This window comes from Onychostoma macrolepis, chromosome 12, assembly GCF_012432095.1.
Source record: "Onychostoma macrolepis isolate SWU-2019 chromosome 12, ASM1243209v1, whole genome shotgun sequence".
In the NCBI taxonomy this organism is placed as follows: Eukaryota; Metazoa; Chordata; class Actinopteri; order Cypriniformes; family Cyprinidae; genus Onychostoma; species Onychostoma macrolepis.
In genome coordinates, this window is record NC_081166.1 from 18507735 (window position 1) to 18533610 (window position 25876).

The 25876-nt window shown below is 37.9% G+C and overlaps 1 protein-coding gene across 2 annotated transcripts in view; it reads right to left on the reverse strand.

Moving 5' to 3' along the window:
• LOC131550944 (supervillin-like) overlaps positions 1–25876 on the reverse strand; it is an 87493-nt gene that overhangs the window by 25893 nt on the left and 35724 nt on the right. For both annotated transcript variants that reach the window (XM_058793474.1, XM_058793475.1), the window contains exon 2: positions 12112–12601. In XM_058793474.1, coding sequence (XP_058649457.1) covers positions 12112–12464 — 353 coding nt within the window. In that variant the 5' untranslated portion in view covers positions 12465–12601. The remainder of the gene's footprint in view (positions 1–12111; positions 12602–25876) is intronic.

Consider the following 25876-nt stretch of genomic DNA (forward strand, 5'->3'; position numbering starts at 1 on the left):
ACCAGAGCTGATGAATTTGGTAGATGATCTGTGATTCTGGTATATAACAAATTGTTGCCTCCCAGTCAAATAGGAGGAAAACCAATCAAGGGCTGTGCCAGTAATTCCAATTTCTGAAAGTCGTGAAAGGAGTATCTCATGAGAAACAGTGTCAAAAGCTGAGCTGAGGTCTAATAGAAGGAGAGTGCTAAAAGCACCAGAATCAGAAGCTAAAAGAAGATCATTGATAACCTTAACCAGGGCTGTTTCCGTACTGTGTAATGGGCGAAAACCAGACTGGAAGGGCTCATAGAGGTTGTGTTCAGTTAAGTAGGTCTGTAACTGGGAGGCAACAACTTTTTCTAATATCTTAGAGAGAAAGGATAAGTTAGAAATAGGCCTATAGCTACTTAGGGAAGATGGTTCGAGACCATGCTTTTTAAGAACTGGAGTGACAGCAGCAATCTTAAGCTTGGAAGGTACAGTTCCGGATGACATTGACGTGTTAATGAAATGAGTGATGGGTATTGACAGGGCAGGCAAGCAATTCTTTAGTAAGAGGGTAGGTGCAGGATCAAGAAGACTAGTAGAGGAGTTAGACAGCCTGATCATCTCATCAACCACTAGGGAGACTATGAGCGTGGCTTGAAGAGAGAAGTTCAGTAGTGGGAGCAGAGGTAGGGTGTAGACAGGTATAAGATGTTTTACTCTGAAAAAAGTTCAGGAAAGCGTCACACATTTGATCAGAGCTTTCCAGAGACCGTGAAGGAGGCTGAATTAACTTTTTAATTGAAGTAAATAATGTTCTAGGCCTGTTTTTGGACTTATTAATAAAAGTGGAGAAATAAGATGAACGGGCTGCATTAAGAGCATTCCTGTACTACTTAATGTGTTCAGTATAAGCCAAGGAGTGAACAACAAGGCCAGTTTTCTTATAAAGCCTTTCTAGCCGGCGGCCTTTAGTTTTTATTGCCCTAAGCTCAGTATTGAACCAAGGGGAGCAGCGCGAGGAAGGGACCTGTCTAAATTTTAAGGGTGCAAATTGATTCAAAATAGTAGAAATACTTTCATCATAGAGATTAACAATGTCTTCAGCACTGGAAAGACTATAGCAACCAGAAAGGGGGGAATCACTAAGAGCAGCAGAGAATGACAGAGGATCAACCAACTTCCAAGCACGATAAACAATCAGAGATTTAGCAACAGATTTTGGAGTATACAAATCACAAGAAAATTCAATCAGTTTATGATCAGAGATACCTATGTCAGAGCCTTTAGAGGCAATAATGTCAATACCTGTAGAACAAACCAAATCCAGTGTGTGGCCATGTACATGAGTTGGAAAATCAATATGTTGCTGCAGATTAAAACAATCAAGGACAGACATGAATTCAATGGCATGAACAGTATGAGTATCAACATGAATATTGAAATCCCCTAGCAATAGCATAGCTGTAGATTGGGCAGAAGCAACTGTCAGCAATTCACACATATCTGATAGAAATTGTATGTTCGTTTTAGGAGGACGATACACCAGTATTATGAGCAGTGAAGTGTGACCAGTGATTTTAAATGCCAAATATTCAAACGATGTCACCTCGTGGAAAGGAGACAGCTCAATATGAAGACTCTGGTGATAGACTACCGCCAAGCCCCACCCTTCCTCCGATTCGGGCTTAGTCAAAGTACCGAAACCAGGAGGAGAGAGCAGATTAAGTTCAACAAAGTCATTAGATGCTTGCCAGGTTTCTGTGAGCATCAGCATATCACAGTTATTGTCAGAGATGAAGTGCCGAAGAAACGTTTCTTTCCCAGTTAGAGACCGAGTGTTGAGTAGGGCAAAATTACCACAATGCTGCACATTCTTGTTAAGCACAGTGACATCTCTGGTCCTTTCTAGTTGCCTTAGTGACGATAAAGAAACTCCGCGATGTATATACGTAGTGGACGACTTCCATGTACTTAATCTATGAGACCAGATAGAGGGGATTGAAGCAGGAGAAGAGAAGTTCATGTTCAGGAGCCGTTTAGGAGAACGATGGATATAGCGGGGCCGACGAATAATTCCATTAGTTTTACACAGTTTTGTACACTTTACCGATTCAACTGCTCTCCTCTCCTCTCCTCCTCCTGTCTGGCTCTTTACGTCGCATCACTCACCGCAGAGCAAGCCTGTTCTTGATAAAGCTGCTGTGAAAACGTGGGAAAAGCCGACGAGGAAGAAGTTGGGGTGAAGCATTCTTTATATAGGTGGAGCAAAACACTTCATGGCTCCGTCTATAGCGCATTATTGTTATTGGGCGGTTTACGCTGTCAATACAGGAGACAAACCAATGGGCCACTGGCTGCTCGTAGTCCCTGCGTGACGGTCCTTGGCAAAAAATAAATAAAAAATTCTGACTGCCAGTCCAGCCCTGGTTGGAGGCTAAGTATAAGTGTAGCACAGATATATTTTTACTCACCGAACACACTGACTGAGCGCTTCAGAGGCTGCGTTCCAGTCAGTTTTTTATTTTATTTTTTTATGCCCTTCACTCGCAAACTTCCCTCCGTCTCGTTTACTCGGATGCACATCATTGATTATGTTGCATGAGTGCCCACTTCTGGCGGAACCCTTAGAATGGGCTGAATTGGAATGTCCTAAGCCATTGATCACTTAGAATCCGCTATGGAGTTGGTTTATTGTTTACATTTTTTCCCTTACAAATTTGTTTGGTGCAGCATTCTATATGCATACAGCGGGTAAGTATTGAACACGTCACCATTTTCCCTAGTAAATATATTTCTAAAGGTGCTGTTGACTTGAAAATTTCACCAGATGTCGGTAACAACCCAAGTAATCCATACATTCAAAGAAAACAAAACATAAATTCAGAAATTAAGTTTTGTGTAATAAAATGGAATGACACGACACAGGGAAAAAGTATTGAACACATGAAGAAACGGAGGTTCGAAAAGGCATAGAAAGCTAAGACACCAGCTGAAATCTATCAGTAATTAGAAAGCAATCCTGCCCCTAGTCGGTGGAAATTATTCAGCTGGTTATTAGCTGGTTCAGTCCCAACACCTACCAGGATTATGAAGATGAAACAAGGCTGGACATTTCAGCAAGACAATGACTACGTTTACATGTAGCCCTACAACAATATTCCGATTTTAACACGATTAAGACAATACTCTGATTTAAAATCTACCATGTAAACAGAGATTTATGATTACCTTAATCCAGCTAAAGTCACACTCGAAGTAAACACAAATTTAATTAAGACATGTGGAGTATTCCTATTTTAGTCGCATTATTGAAGTGCAGTATAGACATGTACACACCTTAATCACATTATTACCGTCGTGTAGGACTTTTCGCCACATTTTGCCACAGGATACACACGGCAGTGGTCAACCATTTGACGGCAAACAAAAAAGCATGGCTTCAGCATTGTCGTCGTCTGCTTGCACGTATAGCATGGCAAATAATTAACTGCACTTGAAGCTTTCAGTTAATTAAAAATGAAACACTCAAAACTGTATATGGCATCATAACAAAGACGAACTATATGTTTATACGTGAAATTCTGGAGGGGACGTTGGATGGCGTCGTGTGGTGACATAATGACGTGTAGCATTAATTGATCTATGTACCATAGACTGTAAAAAAAAAAAACATGGACCGTGTCCGTGACATTACTCGTAGGTTTCTGAAGAGCATTTTTGAAGCCTAAAGTGGGCAGAGTCTCTTTTTTGCCGCCAGAGACATGAGCTGCCGGACCCCGTGGTCCGGACGAAACCGCACCCGTGTTACGGCCGTCGGGCCAGGATGCCGGGCCGACCAAGTCCCGCCGAACGCCATGGATCAAGAGGAAGAGCCGCCGCTATGATGAAGCCGCCGCCCCTCGCGCCCTGGACCCGAGTGGGAGCGCGTGCGGCCGCCGGACTCCTCCCCTTACCTGGACCCTCCCTTCCAGAACACTGCCCTCCTTCACAAACCCCGCAGCAAGACGAGGACACCAGACCCCCTTTTTATTTTGGACACTTTAATCCCCTTTGGACACTTTATTTTATTGTTTTTGTTTAATAAAAGCCTCTGGAGTTATACGGTATTCTGCCTTTGTTTTACTGCCCATTAAAGTCTGCCGCATTTAAATTACAGTGTGACTTGTGTACTTTCATACATCTGTCGGCATTTCATTTTTACAAACAAATTAGATCGCGATCTAACTGCAGCGACTAGATAACTTGGCAACAATAATTAATCATAAATAATCTTACACATTTTTTTTCTTTTTATAATGCAGATTATTCACTCAGTGCCAACTTTCAGTCTGGGGCTGCACACTTCTGCACGTGTGAGGACTCGAATGTCATGACAGCATAGCATGTATTACACAAAATCAGTAACAGTTCGCAATTAAATCCGTTTCCTTTTCTTGTATCTCGATGAGAGGTCTATGGGACTGACTCCCTTTTGGAGCCAGTCTCTAGCGGCCAGTCGATGAATTGCAATTTTAGTCACTTCCGTGTTGGTTTCAAGAGAGAGAGCGGGAGGTTGCCGCTTGACTATAACATGTAAAATGGGAACATGAAAGGAATATTCTAAAAGCAACTCATGTAAACACCTTAAATCATAATATTTTCTTATTCAGGATAAGGTAAATAATTAGATTACTGATGTCCATGTAAACATAGATAATGTCTGTTTACATGGTAAATTCTTAATCAGAGTATTGTCTTAATCGTGTTAAAATCTGATTATTGTTGTCCATGCAAACATACTCACTGATCCCAAACACAGCCAAGGAAACTCTCAATTGGTTTCAGAGAAAGAAAGCTGCTAGAATGGCCCAGCCAATCACCTGACTTGAATCCAAAAGAAAATAAGAACTAAAGATCAGTTCATAGAAGAGGCCCACAGAGCCTTCAAGATTTTAAGACTCTGTGGAAGAATGGGCCAAAATCACACCTGAGCAATGTATGCGATTAGTTTCTCCATATAGGAGTCGTCTTAAAGCTGTCATTACCAACAAGGGCTTTTGTATAAAATTTCAGTAGTACACTTTTTCCCTGTGTCATTCCATTTTATTACATTATTACATTATTATAACTTAATTTCTGAACTTATTTTTGTTTTTTATTTGTATGTATGGATTACTTAGATTGTTACCGACATCTGGTAGTCAATTTCAAGTCAACAGCACCTTTAGACATATATTTACTGGGAAAAATGGTGATGTGTTCAATACTTATTTTACCCGCTGTAGGTATGCTTGGGCTGTTATAAATGTAAAAAAAAAAAAATCATTTATGTATTATAGAGTTGTTTGGGGTGGGAATAAATTAAACGCGATCTGCGATGAAGTCACAGTCGTGTTGCATTGTGGTCTGTGGATTGGCCTTAAGTGTGCATATGAAGCAGACTCGCTCCCTCTGTCAAAATCGAGGGGTCGGGAGTCCATATAATATTCCCTCGTCCAATTCACGAAGTGGAACGCTCTTCAAAATGGCAGCGGGGATTCCCATAAGGGGAAGTGCTAAGGGAAGTTCGTGAGTGCATGTCTAAAAGTGGAGTGGAACGCAACCTAAGTTTCATTAGAGTCCAGTGTTGCCAGATTGGATGGAAGATTTCCAGCCCAAAAGCTCACAAAAACCGGCCCACTCCAACAAAAAAATGCCCAAAACTTTAACTGTCAAAATAATGTGATACAATATGTAAATCAAGGTTGATAAGGGCCATTTTTAACACCTTAAAACAAAATAACGTTACATAAATTTCCCAGATAAACGGATCAAATCGGGGCAAATAGCCTATATTAAAGAGAATTACCAAACATTAATAAAATATGCAAGCAGACTCTGTCAAAATGGCTAAAAACCCATCACTCATGAATCATCACGTCTGTCTGCTCTGCTGATCCCTCGTGATTGGCTATAAGTACGGCTGTCAACATCAGCACCAGCTGTCTTTGCAGTGTGACTGTGTGTTTAGTAACATGATGACTGATTGGATGCAGTACATGATGCAAACTTGGGGTTCTTTGTTAACCAATTAGCCTATACAATTTATATGTTTGAAAACCGCCAAATTGACCCCAAACCAGCCCAAATTGTCCACCCGCCCAAACCAGTTTTTACCCACACAATCAAATTCAAAACCGCCCAATCTAGCAACACTGCTAGTCTCTCCGTCAGAGAGAACAGACTGCGCCATTGACCAACTAAAACCTGGTCTAAAGTCAACAGCGCTAATCTTTATTATTTAATAAAGATTAAATAATCTTTTACACTGTAATCGGTAACACTTTATTTTGATGGTCCCTTTTGAACATTCTGTTGACACTTAGTAATGTTGCAACTACATGTCAACAAACTCTCATAAGAGAATTAGTAGACTGTCTGCTTCCTATCTACTAACTCCTTATTGTGTTGGTCTCCCAACAGATATTCTACTGACTATAAGTAACTTTGCAAGAACGTGTCAACTTAAATCAAACCCTAACCCTACCAGTCAACTAATACACTACTAACACTCTAATGATTGTTAGTAGACATGTAGGTGCATTATAGTCAATAGAATGTGTTAAAGGGACCATCAAAATAAAGTGAAACCCTGTAATCTTTTCATTTTTAATATTTGTCATGTTTGTGTGCAAATGTACCTGAGTGTGTAATAAGCAGAGTGTACGTGTATTGTGGACCCACCTAGGCGCATATTACTAATGTGCTTTTTAAATGACAAGGTAGGGCTGGGCAAAAAAAATAGATTTTTCGATTAATTGTTTTTTTTAATGACGTCGATTCGATATCGATTCTCAAAAGCCGCGAATCGATCTTTTCCGGTATTTATTTCAGCACACATTTAACACAAGATCTGATTAATGTGATTCTTATCATTAGTCTTCTCCACTAGATGTCACCCTTATTTACTTTGCGCAATGTTACAACAGGAAGCCTGTCATTCATTCAGTGCTTATCATGGCGGAGAAACTGTTGATGAGAACCAACAAAGCCATACGCGTGATTCGTAATGCTCAGGTGAAATGCTATAGTAATACTATAAATCTGTGGAAGCATTTAATATCACGCACAAGGCGCCATGATTTCAGCAATGAATGAATGAATGGCGGATGGCGCGTGTACTAAATTGAGGGCCAGTTTTGACTGTCCATACAATTATTTGTGTAATAGGTTTATTCGTTGTGTGATTATTAGTCTGGCAGTTAGTTAATGATCTATAGTTAGGACCCAGACCGCGCTGGCGCAGTTTAGAAAAGGTGTAAGCGCTGTTCCCAGATAGCACACGTATGTCTGCAAGATGTCTGTTAAAGATCTCTTGATCTGGAAAGCATCTGCTGTCTATAAACATCTGACAGACGTCTGTAAGATGTCAGTTTTACATACATTCTAAATCATAAACATCTTAAAGACATCTAATAGACGTCTATTTGACATCTAAAAGGAGACGTCCTATAGACGTATTGCAGATGAGCAAACACCCTAAAAAATACATCTTGCAGATGTAAATGCAGACATCAAATAGACGTCTCAGAGATGTATGTGTGCTATCAGGGTTATTATAATAAGCGCGAGATCGTTGGACCTAACGGTGATAATTAGGGTTGCAAAATTCCGGGAATTAACGGGAATATATGGGAATTAATGGGAATAAACTGGAAATTTGCTAAATTGTAGGAACTGGGAACTTAAATGTAGTTGAGAACAAAAACTTGCAGCATAATCTTGGTTAAAACAACCAGATTTAATGCAATTTCAGTTTAATTTCTACTCTACACATTGCTCAATCGCACACAGCACACTGCTTACTGCAGGGCTATCGAGGCCACGCCCCCTACATGCACTGTGCTTATCTACCATTACATGCACACATCATTTCTTAAATCCTGCACACAAAATATCGAAATGTCCATCTTGGTAAGTATTCATATAACTTACATGAATATTACAAAAAATGTTTAAAACTTCCTTGTGCTGTGTGTAATATACTGTGCAACTAAATTAGGCCATAGTAAAAACAAATACACTGACTGAACAAACATTTAGGTGAGATAATAATAAAACAAAAGTCTAAAAATGACCCTCCCCACACACAATCCTCTCTAGTCACCTAAGAGAGGGATTCCCCTCCATTTTCTCTGAAGCCGCACTTTCTGCATTTGAGCCCAAAGACTACATCTAAGTTTTGATATTCTAAATATATTTGATCTATGGGATTCACGTTTAACTAGTAAATACCAAAAAGTGTTTATACAGTAGCTAGACAGTTTATGAGGTAGGCTATGTGCTATATAGCTCAAGCTGTGATGCTCCTTCTGCTAGCAAGTTTTCTGTTATCATACAGAAGTGCAGTGCTGGTCAAAAGTTTGGACACATTACTATTTTTAATGTTTTTAAACATTGCAGATCTTTTGCTCATAAAGCCTTCATTTATTTGATCAAAAATACAGAAAAGAAAAAAAAACAGTGATATTGTGCAGTATTGCCGGTATTACAATTTAAAATAATGGTTTTCTGTTGTAATATACTTTAAAATATAATGTATTTCTGTGATCAAAGCTACAGTCTTCAGTGTCACATGATTCTTCAGACATCATTCTAATATGGTTATTTATTATCAATTTTGGAAACAGTTGTGCTGCTTAATATATATATATATATATATATATATATATATATATATATATATATATATATATATATATATATATATATTATTATTATTATTATTATCTGTGATTCTTTTTCAGGATTCTTTGATGAATAAAGAGTTAAAAACACATTTATTTAAAATATAAATCCTTTTTAACAATACACTACCATTCAAAAGTTTGGGGTCAGTATCTTTTCTCTTTTTGAAATAAATTAATACTTTTATTCAACAAGGATGTGTTAAATTAATTTTTAAAAAGTAGTAGCAAAGACTTATATTGTTAGAAAATATTTCTATTTTGAATAAACTGTTCATAAGTTTTTATTCATCAATAAATCCTGAAAAAAGCACCACGGATTCCCCCCCAACAATGTCACTTTTAAAATTTGTATTAGTTTGCATGCAAGTGAGCCTATGATCAAAACATATGCCCCTTTGCAACCCTAGTGATAATAACATAATTTAATCCGCGATGCTTTGAGTAATCGCATGTGTGCGTGCATCAACGAGTAAGTTAATTTCGTCATACTGTATATTTACGTTGCTATGGTTAATTTATGTTTAAGGACGTGCTTATCGCATATGCCGTAACACATGTCTCTGTAAGCTAATCGCAAGATAATCCTGTTACTCGACCACTGTATAAACATTTACCGTGTTTTATTGACATACTGATATTCTTTAATGTAAACTTGAACTTTATTATTGTTATTTCTATTTCTAGAACCGCACTCAAGTAAACTGTTCAATTTCTGAAACGAGTGGTATGTGAGTGGTGTGTGCTTCTAACTCCTCCAGCTGACATAACTTAATTGTTCTGACCGGACAATTTTTGGTGGTTGCCACCGCGTATTAATTAGCACCTAAGAGCTTCGCAATTCTTTACAGCGCGACTCACTGTTTTGTTTACTACACACATACTAAAGCGCGGACGACCCTCGTGGTGTTTTCATCTTCTGCCGTCTCACTATATGATGACATTAAAACACTGCTGCTCTGAGAGTCATTTCATTAGCATTTTACAGTTTAATTTGAGAAAACTACATGACTACCACATGATACACAGCAGCTGTAAGTTCCTTGCGGCAACCTGTCAAAATAAAAGTTTAGTTTAACGTTAAGAGCAGTCTTAAGACTCAATGCTACTACTACTAATAAATATTAATAAATCTTTATTTTTAAAGGAATCCCATTTGTTTTCTTTTTTTATTTTAACAGTAAACCTCTGTTGTGCAGCACTTTGTTTGCCAAAAAATAAAAGGGTTTCATTTTCATTTGATTAGGATAAATTAAATTAATGTTTTATGCCTTGATCTGATTACCAGAAAAAATTAAGAAGAAACTTTTATAGGGTCCTCTTATTGTTTAAGAAAGGACCCTATATAAAAAAAAATAATAGGTTTAAAATACAGGCCTGTGGTTCTTAATTTCTTTTTATTAATTCACCATTTGTAAACTGATGTTTACTGTTCATTTTTTAGAAATATCAATAGCTTTTGTATTAAAACTATATTCACTGAATGTAATAAAAAACAAATCGAGAATCGAATCGAATGGGGACATCTGAATCGATACCCAGCCCTATTCATAGGCTACATAAATATAAAAATGCCTACATGTCACAATGGACAGTCATTGCATGTATCAGATTTAGGCTACCTCACGCACGAGCAGCTCCGTTACCTCTGTGGAGACGTGTTCAGTCTTTGCTATTCACAACTGGCTCTTAAAGGGAATGGGAGATGAGACTCTGATTGGTTTATTGCACGTTATGCCCAAAACACACCCATTACTCATTAAGAGAATAGAGACAACCCTTTTAGACCATGCACCGGGCGTGCTGACCGTTTTTCCTGTCGTTAAACTAGCAAAAGTGGATTCGGACATGCCCTAAGTGCACCTGCGCCGTGCGCTTTAGACCATGCGCTTAGATCATTAAAATAGGGCCCAAGGTGTGTTCGACTTGAAGCGGCGCAGTGCAGATCAATCGGTGTTTGATATCTGCCAGAGCGATTCAAAAGCATACGGAGCAGTCTGCTCTCTAGCTCTCGCGGTACTATAATACACTGATCGGTCTGCACTGGTCGAACACACCTACTAGTTTACACACCCGATTACACACATGTAAGGCTGTAGTGTGAAAGTGTCCCAACCCCCATAGATGTAAGGCTACATTTACACTGGTGCGTTTTTGTTTTAAAATGAAAACGATCCTGGTCCATAGGTGTTTCCACTGCATTTCAGAAAAGATCTCTGTCCATATTACACGACCGAAAGCGTGTTACGTGACCATTCATGCACACTAGCATCATGCTACAGAAGACAATAAATAAGATTCATATTCTGCTTTTACTCAAAGCTCTGTTTAAACCAACAGCGAGTGTTTGTAATAACTTCCGATTGCCGTCTAATGTGTGTTTTGGCCATGTTATGTAATGTTGCTGAAATATGTTATTTGCTCTGAGTCAGAACAGCTATCATGGAAGAGAGAACACAGGCAGACAGCACGGGAAGCAGCTAATGCTCATCAGTAAATCAGTGGAAAATGAATAGGAATGATGATTCTGTCTGAGCAATGCATTTTAAAACAAACACGCACTAGTGTAAATGTAGCCTAACAGATGTGTAAACTGAAAACTATTTGAACTTTATTCAAACTATTTGCACTAATTTATTGTGTTGGCTATATTTTTTTCTTTGTACAGTGGCTCAGGAGATGAGTCTTTGAGTCTGTATAAACATCAACAAAATAAAAAATAAAGCCAAAGGTTTTTTAAAAAAATTTTTTTGAGATAATGTAATCTTGTTAAAAGTGATTTCATAAAATTTGTATCGAAAAATGTATAGTTCAGGAACCGGTATCGAAGTGAAGGTATCGGTATCAATATCGAAATGTTTTGAAGGATACCCAGCCCTATTATTACTACTACTACTTTATAAGTATTATTGTTAGTTTTTTCCCACTTTTTACAGAAACACTGAACAACCAAAAAAGCACCACCACCAATCCTAAATTCAGTCAAAACGACTAATATGCATTCATATATGGATACATACAAGTTTTAATTCTATTTACTAAAGTCATTAAATAATACGTGATTATGTATTGAATACGAATGTACTTTTAGATATTTAAAAAGCTGTTCCATTTTACAAACATTATAACACATTGCAGACTGATGCTGCCTAACCATCCTCTCTCTCATCTGAAACCCCCACACATTTGCTTATAATATCCATGTTTGTAATTGCCCAGAAATAATAAACACTCCATGTTGAATGTGTTTTGGTAAGTTAACACCAAAACAGCAGGATGTATCCTGGCGTGGACTTCTACACTGCTCAATCTCCCTGACTATGATTAAGTTCAGAGTGCCCTCAGTCTGAACTTATCGAGCAGTGAGAGATCTGTGTTACTCTTTAAATGGACAATATTTAGCATTGTAGGATATTACAATGAGACTCAAACTCACCTGTGATGTTGGCGTAAACATGTTACTTCGTTGTCCTCATCACTGTGGCTAACAAATATGTTAGAGAATGGTGTGGGATCTGTTTTTGCCTCAGAATTGCTTCTGTCGCTTTGCCTGCTCAGAGCAATGCTATCTTTATTGTACTGACTTGGTACAGAGGAAACATCTGTCTTCTGCTCAAATGTGTCTGTGGTTTCCCGATGTTTTTCCCTCTGTGTATTAAGGGACGAACTTTCCTCCAAGTTGGCATACCGTTCAGCCAGCTCCCGCCTTCTCTCTGCCTTGTAGCGGGCAATACGTTCAGCTTTAGTTTCCAGAGATGAGCCTTGCAAAGAGTCCATAGCATCCATCATATCTCACTCTCGTTACACGTCCTTTGGCTGGGATATAAGCTACAACACAGAAGAGTCCACTGCTCCAATGACTGATGGTGACAGTGGGCGGTCCTGCTCACTTCCTAGTGGACAAAGACTCTGGCGATACCATTCCACTGTTGAAAGAGACAAACAAAATGAGTTGCCTGTTCTTTTATGAGACTGTATGCAAAAACACTGGCACAATCACTAACACACCTACACTCTAATCCTTCCTATGGCAGTTTTTTGTTAGCCAGGATTTGTCAAATGAAAGCCTGTAAAGAAGGGAAGTGATCCTACTGAAAGAAAACATGCAGGACTCCTGCCCACTTTACTGTGATTCTCATATTACCTTGAACAGCCCCAGAGAAAGAGAAAGAGAGAGAGAAAAAGAGAGAGAAATTAGCACCAAAGTGTACTCTACACACACAAGTGCTCTTTTTCAACAGTTTTAGTAGCATTGTTGTCTGCTGCCTTCTAAGAGGTTGTTCACACAGAACAAATGTCTGTGTTCAAAAACAGCTAAACATAAACCTTGTCCAGACTGTCAAATCTTATTTTTGTTTACAAATCTATTTCAAGCTACATTGATAATGTGATTTTAAATTTTAAATCTGGAAATCTGTTCCAGTCTGACTGCTTTCTCACATCACGAAAAATGTAAACGGGTCAGATGTTGTTTGTAGAAAACATGCTGAATGTCTTTGCAGAAACAAGGCTGCGTTGCAAGTCAAGCGGAAATTGACATACTGCTGGTCTACACACCTCTGAGTTTTGAGGCTGACAGAGATGGCAGCACAGAATAAAGCAACGCATTCCAGCTTTTCTGCCGCTGGTTTATAAGATGTAAGAATCCAGCGCCAAGACATCCTTTCATGGCAATGTATTGCAAACTGTAATGCTGTTATTGTTGTGTTTTAGTAAAGGCATACCAACGCAACGTTGTTGCCATAAAAACCAGTACAGATATTCCATAAGGTGAAAGTGCACCACTGGACACATAAATTAGGGGTGCACCGATCTGATATTCAGTATAGGTATAGCTCCGATACTGGCATTTTGCCGGATCAGGGTATTGGTCAGAGGAGACCGATCCAAATCCGATATTGTGCGTATACTATTGTGTTATTTTTAAGCCCCACAAAAGCCACAAACGCGTTATAAAACACAGTGCACAATATTTCAAGTGTTCTGAAGCTGTTCCATAGTTTAATGTGAGGTATACAGATTAAAGTCAAATTGACATGAACTCTTCTCTCTGCCGTGGCTGTCTGTCATCCTCCATTCAGCATTCAAACTGTGTGTCGCGTACGGTTACGACAGTCAATTGACGATGAAAAACTCTGCAAGATTATTAAATGTCCCTAATATTATACTTGATCTGTAAATAAAGATAAATGGTTTGCATAAAAGGACTTTATCTTGCAGGACTTTATCTTCGTGTTGTTTTCAAAATCGTGTCGGTGTCTGTTATACTGCCGTCACGTGCTATCGGAAATTTCCTATTTCCCACTTATGAAGTCGCAGGGCTCTAGACTGCATTTGCAACAATTTTTTGAGAATGTGCAGTAAAAATTTGAAGTGGTCGCACGTGTGCGAGTGCATGGTCTGCACCAGACACAAATTCACGGACGGGCATTTCATTTTTTCAGGGGGGCACAAATGAGATCAACCTCATTGCAATGCATAATATCATTAATTATGAATTAAATGGACAAAAAAACGAGGAAAAATTGACGTACCACTCCACTGACGCAATACAACAAACAGAGGAGTCATAAAGATTGGACCTGAAGCAGTCTAAACATCGCAGGGCTCGACATCAACGCTTGTCCGCTTAACCGGGACATATGTAATGGTAAAGTGATTATATTTCGTTTCGTTTTTTATAAAGATAATATAAAAACGATTGGAGCACATTTTGTTCGTTAAATGTAAGGGGTTTTTTTAAGTAACGACCAAGCGGCCAGCGGCAGACAGTGAACTGATCATAGCCTATGTTTGATAAATTTAGCCTTCTCTAAGCACCACAACTTGCCTAAAATAAAATATACAGGTGCTGGTCATATAATTAGAATATCATCAAAAAGTTGATTTATTTCACTAATTCCATTCAAAAAGTGAAACTTGTATATTATATTCATTCATTACACACAGACTGATATATTTCAAATGTTTATTTATTTTAATTTTGATGATTAGAGCATACAGCTCATGAAAGTCAAAAATCAGTATCTCAAAATATTAGAATATTTACATTTGAGTTTGAATAAATGACCATCCCTACAGTATAAATTCTGGGTATCTCTTGTTCTTTGAAACCACAATAATGGGGAAGACTGTTGACTTGGCAATGATCCAGAAGACGAACATTGACACCCTCCACAAAGAGGGTAAGTCACAGAAGGTCATTACTGAAAGGTGTGGCTGTTTACAGAGTGCTGTATTAAAGCATATTAAATGCAAAATTGACTGGAAGGAAGAATTTGGGTAGGAAAAGGTGCACAAGCAACAGGGATGACCGCAAGCTTGAGAACACAGTCAAGCAAAGCCGATTCAAACACTTGGGAGAGCTTCACAAGGAGAGAACTGAAGCTGGAGTCAGTGCATCAAGAGTCACCACGCTCAGACGTCTTCAGGAAAAGGGCTACCAAGCCACTTCTGAACCAGAGACAACGTCAGAAGCATCTTAACTGGGCTGTGGAGAAAAAGAACTTGACTGTTGCTCAGTGGTCCAAAGTCCTCTTTTCAGATGAAAGTAAATTGCACATTTCATTTGGAAATCAAGGTCCCAGAGTCTGAAGGAAGAGTGGAGAGGCACAGAATCCATGTCGCTTGAAGTCCAGTGTGAAGTTTCCACAGTCAGTGATGATTTGGGCTGCCATGTCATCTGCTGGTGTTGGTCCACTGTGTTTTCTGAAGTCCACAGTCAACGCAGCCATCTACCAGGAAATTTTAGAGCACTTCATGCTTCCTTCTGTTGACAAGCTTTATGGAGATGCTGATTTCATTTTCCAGCAGGACTTGGCACCTGCCCACACTGCCAAAGGTACCAAAAGCTGGTTCAATTACCATAGTGTTACTGTGCTTGATTGGCCAGCAACCGCTTGACCTGAACCCCATAGAGAATCTATGGGGTATTGTCAAGAGGAAGATGAGAGACACCAGACCCAACAATGCAGATGAGCTGAAGGCCACTATCAGAGCAACCTGGGCTCTCATAACACCTGAGCAGTGCCACAGACTGATCGACTCCATGCCACGCCGCATTGCTGCAGTAATTCAGGCAAAGGAGCCCCAACTAAGTATTGAGTGCTGTACATGCTCATACTTTTCATTTTCATACTTTTCAGTTGGCCAAGATTTCTAAAAATCCTTTCTTTGTATTGGTCTTAAGTAATATTCTAATATTTTGAGATACTGATTTTTGACTTTCATGAGCTGTAAGCTCTAATCATCAAAATTAAAAGAAATAAACATTTGAAATATATCAGTCTGTGTGTAATGAATGAATATAATATACAAGTTTCACTTTTGAATGGAATTAGTGAAATAAATCAACTTTTGATGATATTCTAATTATATGACCAGCACCTGTATATAAACAGTTCAAGCATCACAATGTTAGTTTAAATGTTCGAACTATATAAATGTGCGCTAGGTGCATATCTAATCGTTTGTGTGAAGAGTGGAAGCTGAAGCGCACTTTGCAGGACATGGAGGCGCCAGAGCGGTCACTTGCATTTTTTCTTGATAGTGGAAACAACTTAAAATATGCCGTAATTTTTGCTTATAAAGGTAAGAGTAATACATCATTCGGAACTGTAAAGGGTCTACTTTTATTTGTGTGCATTCACAATATCAACAAAACGTTGTGCTTTTATTAAAATATATAGGAAAACCGAGGATGCGCTTGCCGTCTTGTCTTGAACAGGAGCGCTTCACAATGATGAACCGAAACTCAACGAATTGAGTCACAAATATAATAAATATATCTATAGAAAGCTTTAAATTACTACTTTAAAATGAAATAATTCAAATCGAAAACAAAAACTCTTTCATTATGTAATCCGTAAAGATGCATTTCTCTCTAAAGGCACGTCCAATGAGGAGATGGCGAGTCATTTTTCATCACCATCTAAAATATAAAAATAAGGAGAAGCCTAAAACAGGCACGATTATATATATATTTTTTTCTGATTTTTATGTACGATTTTCTGGAGCATAATTTTGTCTGATGTGTGAATTATTTATTAGCCTATTTTTTAATCCATGCAACAAAACAGCTTTTAAAATTACTTTATTGCATTCCAGATGATTTTAAAGAACTTTTCACTATAAATTTTACAGGTAGCTTGAATGTAAAACATTGTCATGAATTCGTTGTATTCCCATTTGTAAAATAGGCTACAAATTAATTGTTGTAGTCTAACCCGATCTCATGAAAGTGCGTGTAGCACGATTTTCTCTTTCTATTTGAAGCAATGTTTATAATCAGAAACTGACTTTGGCATGCAAAAGACTGATACATTCATTATTAATGGCATGGCTGGTTCAGTCGACAGAAATACGGGACACAAGGGCCTATAATTTACTGCTGAAATGTTTGCGGGGCAAATCTCAGGTCAGTCTGCGCGCTCATGGTACACACAGTGCGTACAGCCGTACACCTGCAGGCGCCACTGCAGTTAAGCAACATCACATGACCAAGAGTGCTGAATACCATCACGACTGAAAATGTGACGCTGGCCTCTTGCCATACCCTAGCCCAGTCAGGTGTGCCGTGAAAAATGATCCATACTTCATATCTCTATTATAATTCATCATTATTATTTTAAATCAGAGGGTTTTAAAAAGTTTAACCAATGGCAATCATTAAAAAGAGCTTGTCAGTAAAACTTCGTAACACTGTTGCCAGTAAGTTACTGTAATTAAGATTTACAGTAGCAAACAGCATTTGATGGTGTTGGTCCACTGTGTTTTCTGAAGTCCACAGTCAACGCAGCCATCTACCAGGAAATTTTAGAGCACTTCATGCTTCCTTCTGTTGACAAGCTTTATGGAGATGCTGATTTCATTTTCCAGCAGGACTTGGCACCTGCCCACACTGCCAAAGGTACCAAAAGCTGGTTCAATTACCATAGTGTTACTGTGCTTGATTGGCCAGCAACCGCTTGACCTGAACCCCATAGAGAATCTATGGGGTATTGTCAAGAGGAAGATGAGAGACACCAGACCCAACAATGCAGATGAGCTGAAGGCCACTATCAGAGCAACCTGGGCTCTCATAACACCTGAGCAGTGCCACAGACTGATCGACTCCATGCCACGCCGCATTGCTGCAGTAATTCAGGCAAAGGAGCCCCAACTAAGTATTGAGTGCTGTACATGCTCATACTTTTCATTTTCATACTTTTCAGTTGGCCAAGATTTCTAAAAATCCTTTCTTTGTATTGGTCTTAAGTAATATTCTAATATTTTGAGATACTGATTTTTGACTTTCATGAGCTGTAAGCTCTAATCATCAAAATTAAAAGAAATAAACATTTGAAATATATCAGTCTGTGTGTAATGAATGAATATAATATACAAGTTTCACTTTTGAATGGAATTAGTGAAATAAATCAACTTTTGATGATATTCTAATTATATGACCAGCACCTGTATATAAACAGTTCAAGCATCACAATGTTAGTTTAAATGTTCGAACTATATAAATGTGCGCTAGGTGCATATCTAATTGTTTGTGTGAAGAGTGGAAGCTGAAGCGCACTTTGCAGGACATGGAGGCGCCAGAGCGGTCACTTGCATTTTTTCTTGATAGTGGAAACAACTTAAAATATGCCGTAATTTTTGCTTATAAAAGGTAAGAGTAATACATCATTCGGAACTGTAAAGGGTCTACTTTTATTTGTGTGCATTCACAATATCAACAAAACGTTGTGCTTTTATTAAAATATATAGGAAAACCGAGGATGCGCTTGCCGTCTTGTCTTGAACAGGAGCGCTTCACAATGATGAACCGAAACTCAACGAATTGAGTCACAAATATAATAAATATATCTATAGAAAGCTTTAAATCACTACTTTAAAATGAAATAATTCAAATCGAAAACAAAAACTCTTTCATTATGTAATCCGTAAAGATGCATTTCTCTCTAAAGGCACGTCCAATGAGGAGATGGCGAGTCATTTTTCATCACCATCTAAAATATAAAAATAAGGAGAAGCCTAAAACAGGCACGATTATATATATATTTTTTTCTGATTTTTATGTACGATTTTCTGGAACGCAATTTTGTCTGATGTGTGAATTATTTATTAGCCTATTTTTTTAATCCATGCAACAAAACAGCTTTTAAAATTACTTTATTGCATTCCAGATGATTTTAAAGAACTTTTCACTATAAATTTTACAGGTAGCTTGAATGTAAAACATTGTCATGAATTCGTTGTATTCCCATTTGTAAAATAGGCTACAAATTAATTGTTGTAGTCTAACCCGATCTCATGAAAGTGCATGTAGCACGATTTTCTCTTTCTATTTGAAGCAATGTTTATAATCAGAAACTGACTTTGGCATGCAAAAGACTGATACATTCATTATTAATGGCATGGCTGGTTCAGTCGACAGAAATACGGGACACAAGGGCCTATAATTTACTGCTGAAATGTTTGCGGGGCAAATCTCAGGTCAGTCTGAGCGCTCATGGTACGCACAGTGCGTACAGCCGTACACCTGCAGGCGCCACTGCAGTTAAGCAACATCACATGACCAAGAGTGCTGAATACCATCACGACTGAAAATGTGACGCTGGCCTCTTGCCATACCCTAGCCCAGTCAGGTGTGCCGTGAAAAATGATCCATACTTCATATCTCTATTATAATTCATCATTATTATTTTAAATCAGAGGGTTTTAAAAAGTTTAACCAATGGCAATCATTAAAAAGAGCTTGTCAGTAAAACTTCGTAACACTGTTGCCAGTAAGTTACTGTAATTAAGATTTACAGTAGCAAACAGCATTTGATTTACAGTTGCAAACTGTACTGTTTTACAGTAAATTAGTGTAAAGAAATCCAATTCATCAGTATACTACTGTAATTCATTCATTTTAATATAGATTTTATTATTTTTATATAGAATTAATTTTATTATTACTCTACATAGGTAATACTGGCATTCAGTTAAAACGGACACAATAATTACAAAATATCAAATTCTTTATTTAAAACATTGCATGTATAACACTTAAAAATATAGTCTTCCAATGCTGGAACAGTGCATCTTCATTTCTCCTGTCTTAGGACGTTTTGCAGTGCATTATGTTGTGTCCTCTGGATTCATCCTCACAAAGAATCTTTAAGCAACAGAAACATAATGGGGAAAAAAGACAAACATCTGCAAAACCCAGGTGCTGCTCCAAAACGTGGCCACCATCTTTGCTCACCATCAACTTTGTTAGTGACAGAAATGTCTTCTCTGAAAAACAAGTAGTAGAAATAGCACACTTTAATAAGGCAAACTCCATATAGAATACACAAACCTCTCAAAACCATAGTTGGCCAACATTAACTACTAACACCTGAACAAAATTTCACATTAGTTAACCTAATGTTAATGTAAGATAAGCGTTGCTCGTTAAGAATAATTTTAATTCAGTAACTTAAGTCAATCAGCTAACAAAACTCATTTGAAACAACAGCCCGCGGTTTACCATAGTAAGTGTGTTACCGCCATGACCGGTAAATGTTACTAACGTTAGGTAAACTTTTGTGCAAAAATCTGACACAAACACACAGACAAACGTACATATATTTTTACCTTGCTTGCTGGTCTTATTATTTCGTAAGGTGCATGGACACACAGCGCAGATGTTTTCCGGAGCTCTCCCACTCTCGCGGGTTCATCCCCAGGCAAAACCCGTGGCGCTGCCCCGCTGGATCCATGTCTTCCTCGGACGCGAGCGGCACGGTGCGACTCGATAAAAAACACTATAGAACCCATTATATAGTAATATTATATACTATCTACAGTGGATGAGGACAGTAAAGTGATGCCCCGGTATATTTCTGATGTACAGATGCACTCCAAGCGCTCGCGCTGTTTCTGACATGAAGTACAAACGGATTTTCCAATCATTACAAGCCATATAACACATCCAGTGCAGTCAGTCCTAAGCTGTTGCGGCGTTGTAGACACGGTGTAGGGCGAATCGTGTCAATCCAAATTTAAGAAATGAGGAAAATAAGACAAAATCAATAAAATGGCGCCAAATGGCGCCGTTACAGCAAATACAGTAGTATACAGCAAATTTTTAAAATACAGTAAGTCTCTGTATGTGGGGTCTGACGTCACAGAAAATTCCCATGATGCAAAGGGTATTACAGTTATTCACTGTAAAGGGGATTTGCAGTATTATACTGGGTGATATACAGTAAATAACTGCAGAAATATCTAACAGTGTGGTTTATACTCGCTGCTTCAGCACGAGCGTGAAGGTGCGTGCCACGGATGGAGTGCAACGGAGGATTTGGTTTTCAAGCTGAAGTAAAAGGCTGCTTCTTAAACCAGAGAAGGTGAACATGTTGGTATTCTTGTAGAAAAAAAAAAAAAACATGCAAGTCCTGTCAGCGATAGCCAGTTTATTACTTTTCTTTTTGTTTTCGTTTTGAAAAGCTTGTTATCTTTGTTGTTTACCTCAGGTTACTCTATGGAGGCTTTCCTTAATGTTTTTTTATATTATTATTTATTTGATTCCTCAGTTTTTGCTAAACATTCTGTAATTTATTAGTCTGTATATAATACAGCATGTGATGTATCCTATGCATTACCGAGGGAAGTAGGGGTGCTGAGGGTGCTGCAGCCCACAAAAAATGTGGAGGTGCAGTGTTATAAATAAATGGATGAACATTGAAAAAAAGTAGCCTGAGCCTACAGTGACCTGAAGCAACGGTTAAACATGAGTTGAACCAAATTGACTGTGAACGTCGTTTCAACTTATTAAATTTATCAAACTGACTTAAAAAATCATTTGATGCAATGTTTTTTTTTATTAAACCCTATATTATTACCTGTAAAGTCTGTGCCATACCCAAATAATGCTTAACGATTATATAATAATAAGACTTAACGATTATTTCTACCAGTGGTGGACGAAGTACACAAATCAAGTACTTGAGTAAAAGTACAGATACGTATTATAAAATATTACTCCAGTAAAAGTAAAAGTACTGCGTTTTCAATTTTACTCGAGTGAAAGTACAAAAGTACTCATTGTTTAATGTACTTAAGTAAAAAAGTACTATTTGCGCATATTTTTATTATCCTACTGCTCAAAATACCTGGGATTTTCCCAAAATAACCACTATATGGAGTCAAGATATTTTGTTGTTGATATGGACTACGTTGACGAGAGTGATGTAGTAATGTTCACTGTGAAGCTTGTAATGTACCTGAGAGAAAACAGATTTGACCATCTAATAATTTTCACCAGTAAGAAAAAAAGTGTTTTAAAACGTTCTGTTTTGCGGAACGTCACAGTTATATATGACATGAGAATACGGCCTGAAGTTAGGAAGAACATTTTAAGGAAAATATATAGTTTCATGATGTTTTTTCTTCACAAACCTTGTCTGTGGCATAAAAACACCCCTGGCCAAATGCCCCCAGAGGGCATCACTTCCCACTTTTATCATTACTGTAGTTACTATGTTCTGAACACCACATCCTTTATTTTACCCTCAGATGTAATCTATATAGGTGGTTGAATAAAATATTTGGACTTTATATCTAAACATTTCCTAAACTTAGCACCAGCAAGCTTGTTAGCCAGACAGTTAGCATCAGCTAACAATATTTACTTATTTTCAGTATGGTTATGAACATTCATATCGGTCTACTTGGCTAGTTGATCTAAACAATATAACAATTTATACTGTTGATAAACAATATAAAAACAGACGTCACATAGGGCTAAATGCATAGCATTTTAATAAAACTACTAACCTTACAGCAGCGGGGAATATGAACATGCACAAGTTATTTTATTTTAATGTTTCATTTTTTGACCTAAAAGAGACACTGTTGATCCGTCTGCATGCATTCAAGCATTTCAGTGGGCTTAAATAGATCACCCTTTACAGCAGATTTAGTTCAAACAACTGACAGTTTTGACCTAAATATGATTTTCAGTTACAATAATTATCCTACAATTCGACATTAGTAACTACTCTTCTCAGCATCAGTCGCGCGCGTGCGCTCACAAGATCTCCCGGTTCTTACTTGTTGTGAGTTCAGTTCACTGGAGACTTGCTCTAAACGGATCATTTGAATCAGTGAGCGGTTGACTCGAGAACATCTGCAATCGGATCAAAAAGTGGTATCGAGCCAAGAGTTGCAATACACAGTGGCTACGTTTACATGCAACCAAATAATCCGTTTGTAATCGGATTGACGGCTCAATCGGACTGAAAAACCTTCATGTAAACACCTTGATCGATCGGATTGAGCTTGATCGGAATGAAATTTCGATCGGATTGAAGGGGGTGGTTTATTCCTTGACATACATATAAACACGCACATCAACCTTATCACTTTATTTAGCATTCATGTAAACAAGATTCATCAATTGGAATGAATTCAGAAATTATGCTTTTTGATCAATATTTCTGAGAATTTCATGAATTTCTCTCACTGTGTCTGCATACATTCTATCACTGAGCTTGTTGCAGAAGTTATCTTAGAAGGCAGCATAATCATGCTACCTACATTCTGAAACAGACCTTCATGTCGGGACTGCACCTATGCTGCATTAAAAATACTCCAAGTAGGCCAATGATCAGGTGTTGCAACAGTCATGGTCTGTGAAATCCATTCCCACAGAACAACCATGACCAAAGGTAGGCATCATACAAGAACAAACAAGTCCTTCACCACAGATTTGTTTTCATCTTAAATGCATTCAAATACCAATTCTACATGCCTATACATGTCAGCATAAAGCCATTAGAATCATATCTGTGTGTGCGTGTGTCTGTAAACACAACTGTGGGTGATGGAGGGTGTTGCTATTAAAGACGAAGAATTGAGGCCTTGTGTTTATGTTAGTGGGTGTTTGGGGGCACAACGGAAAGTTAGCATGGCCCTCGTGGATTCCTTCTGTGGGGTGCAAGGGTTAATGGGCCACATCTGGGACCTCACGTTTAATAGCTTCCAAACAGAGCAAGGCTGAGAAGGAGAAAGGCAGACAGAAACAAACTGGATGAATTAGGGTAATGATAACTGGAAGGAAAAGAATGTGTTTGTACACGAGAGAAAATGCAAACAATATTGATAAAGATGAAATCTTTAATACTAATGAATGAAATGATCATGGGGCAAAGGGAAAGGCAGATGGGAGGAGGGTGGTGAATGACAGGGGTAGAGGAACAAGGTAATAGCAGAATAACATCATCGTGAGAGGAGTTGTAGTTTCCCATGATTAGGGTGAGCGTCACAAATATGCCCCACTGTGTCCATTGCTTGACGGTTAGCACACTAGAGCTGAAAATCATTTTCTTTTTTAATGACCAAATATATATGATGCAACACTTATTGTGAGTGTTAAGAGTTTTGAGAATATATTTATTTTTATATCAAAAGCATTATTTTCATGCCATTGAGAGCTGCTGTTAATACAACGGTCAAAGATTATAACAAATAATATTTAAATTTGTACTAGTTAAACTTGTACTTCTTGGTTCTTTTGGTCAGAACCAAAAAAATAAAAACAAAAAAGCCCTGGTTTGCTTAGATTTCATTTCATTTTTAACATCAAGCCTAAATGTACAAAACAAAATGTAAAATGTGAGCTTACTAAATATTAAAAACAATGCTGCGTGCTGGACTAAATGTACCAGTTGTATGTGTGTACATATGGTGCTATTTTCACAGCTGATAACTTCCTGTGCTGCAAACAGGGACATCTGTTGCAAGTTGACGGCGGTTCCAATGCCTGTACTGAACTGTAATGGGCAATATACTGTAGCTCCTAAACCAGGCATTCTTGAGCATTCTGTCCTTTTATAGGGTCACATCCCGTTTTTAGTTTGTTTAGATATCATAGGTCCATGCTGCATTTATAATTTGGTTAAATTGTACCAGAGTTCATTGGATGCGGACAGAGAGCACCTTCTCAGAGCACCAAGTCCACTTGTTTGGTGTGCAACAAGGTTCAGATGGAAGAGTTCACAATTATTTAAATAAACCACACTAACAGAGCAATCACACTGGATTTAATTTTAATTTTACCAAACCTACCAAGTGTGAACACAGCCTTAAAGCGTATCCACAAAAAGGATCTTTTAGCATCAGCCAGTGTTTATTTATATGGACATGTCAAGGCCTACTAACAAAACATGAAGTAGATATCAATCATATCCTTGCATTTTAACCTATTGCAGAAGGTAAAAATTAAAATTTGAAAATGTGATCGTCTGAAGTAACATCATAAAATCATCATGTTGATGAACGAGCAAAAATGCCAAAAACAACTGAAATCGTAATGCACAATTTTCCTTCCAAGGGAGTAAACCCTATGAGAGGCAAAACAGCTTACACTGACTCTATGATTAGAACTGTACGTAATCACAAGTCATCTAGGGGTCCACTGTGTGCTCTTTGCTATTACCTATAAAGGAGTGCTAAAACTAAGCACTCGCTTGTTTGGAAAACATGCTTTTTTTTTCTTTTCTTTTTTTTTAGACAATCATGGGAAAAACATTTTCTGATATGAGGAATTTGCAAACACATCAGCAGAGCAGAAAATTAAAGATTCCACAATGAGAAGTCGCAACTGACATAAGAGCTCAATTTACTATGTAAACATACTGAAACATTCAGAAATCAAAACTTCCTTGTTCCTCCTTTGTTGTATTTATTGAAACTAAGCTGAAAATGTGTCTCATTCCATACCTTAGGTAATCATGCATACATTAATGAATGTGCAAGATGCTGATAAAGAATAAACAAATGACTAAATATTTCAAAGGCTGAAAACACACACTCTGGGTTCTTCAAAGAGTCACTATTTTCAATATATCAATAAGCCTTTGGACATTTAATAAAGTGTCACATCACATCTGATTTCTTGCCAAATCTCAAATAATATGCCCTAAAGAACTGTTTGGATGTTTGTGACCTTTGATGCCTGAAATCACAATGGAAGAGAGAGGGCGTATTGCCTGAAAAGCAGCTTCCCTTGTAATATCCTGAAATTGTGCAGCAACCCTGATGCCTGCCAAGTATAGCCATCAGACCAACATTTAACATAATATTTGGGAATATGTAACATCTATATCATTGAATAACCAGCTATTTGAAGTTTAACTAACAGTTAATCCTTGCTCATCATTTTATGGTGGATAAAT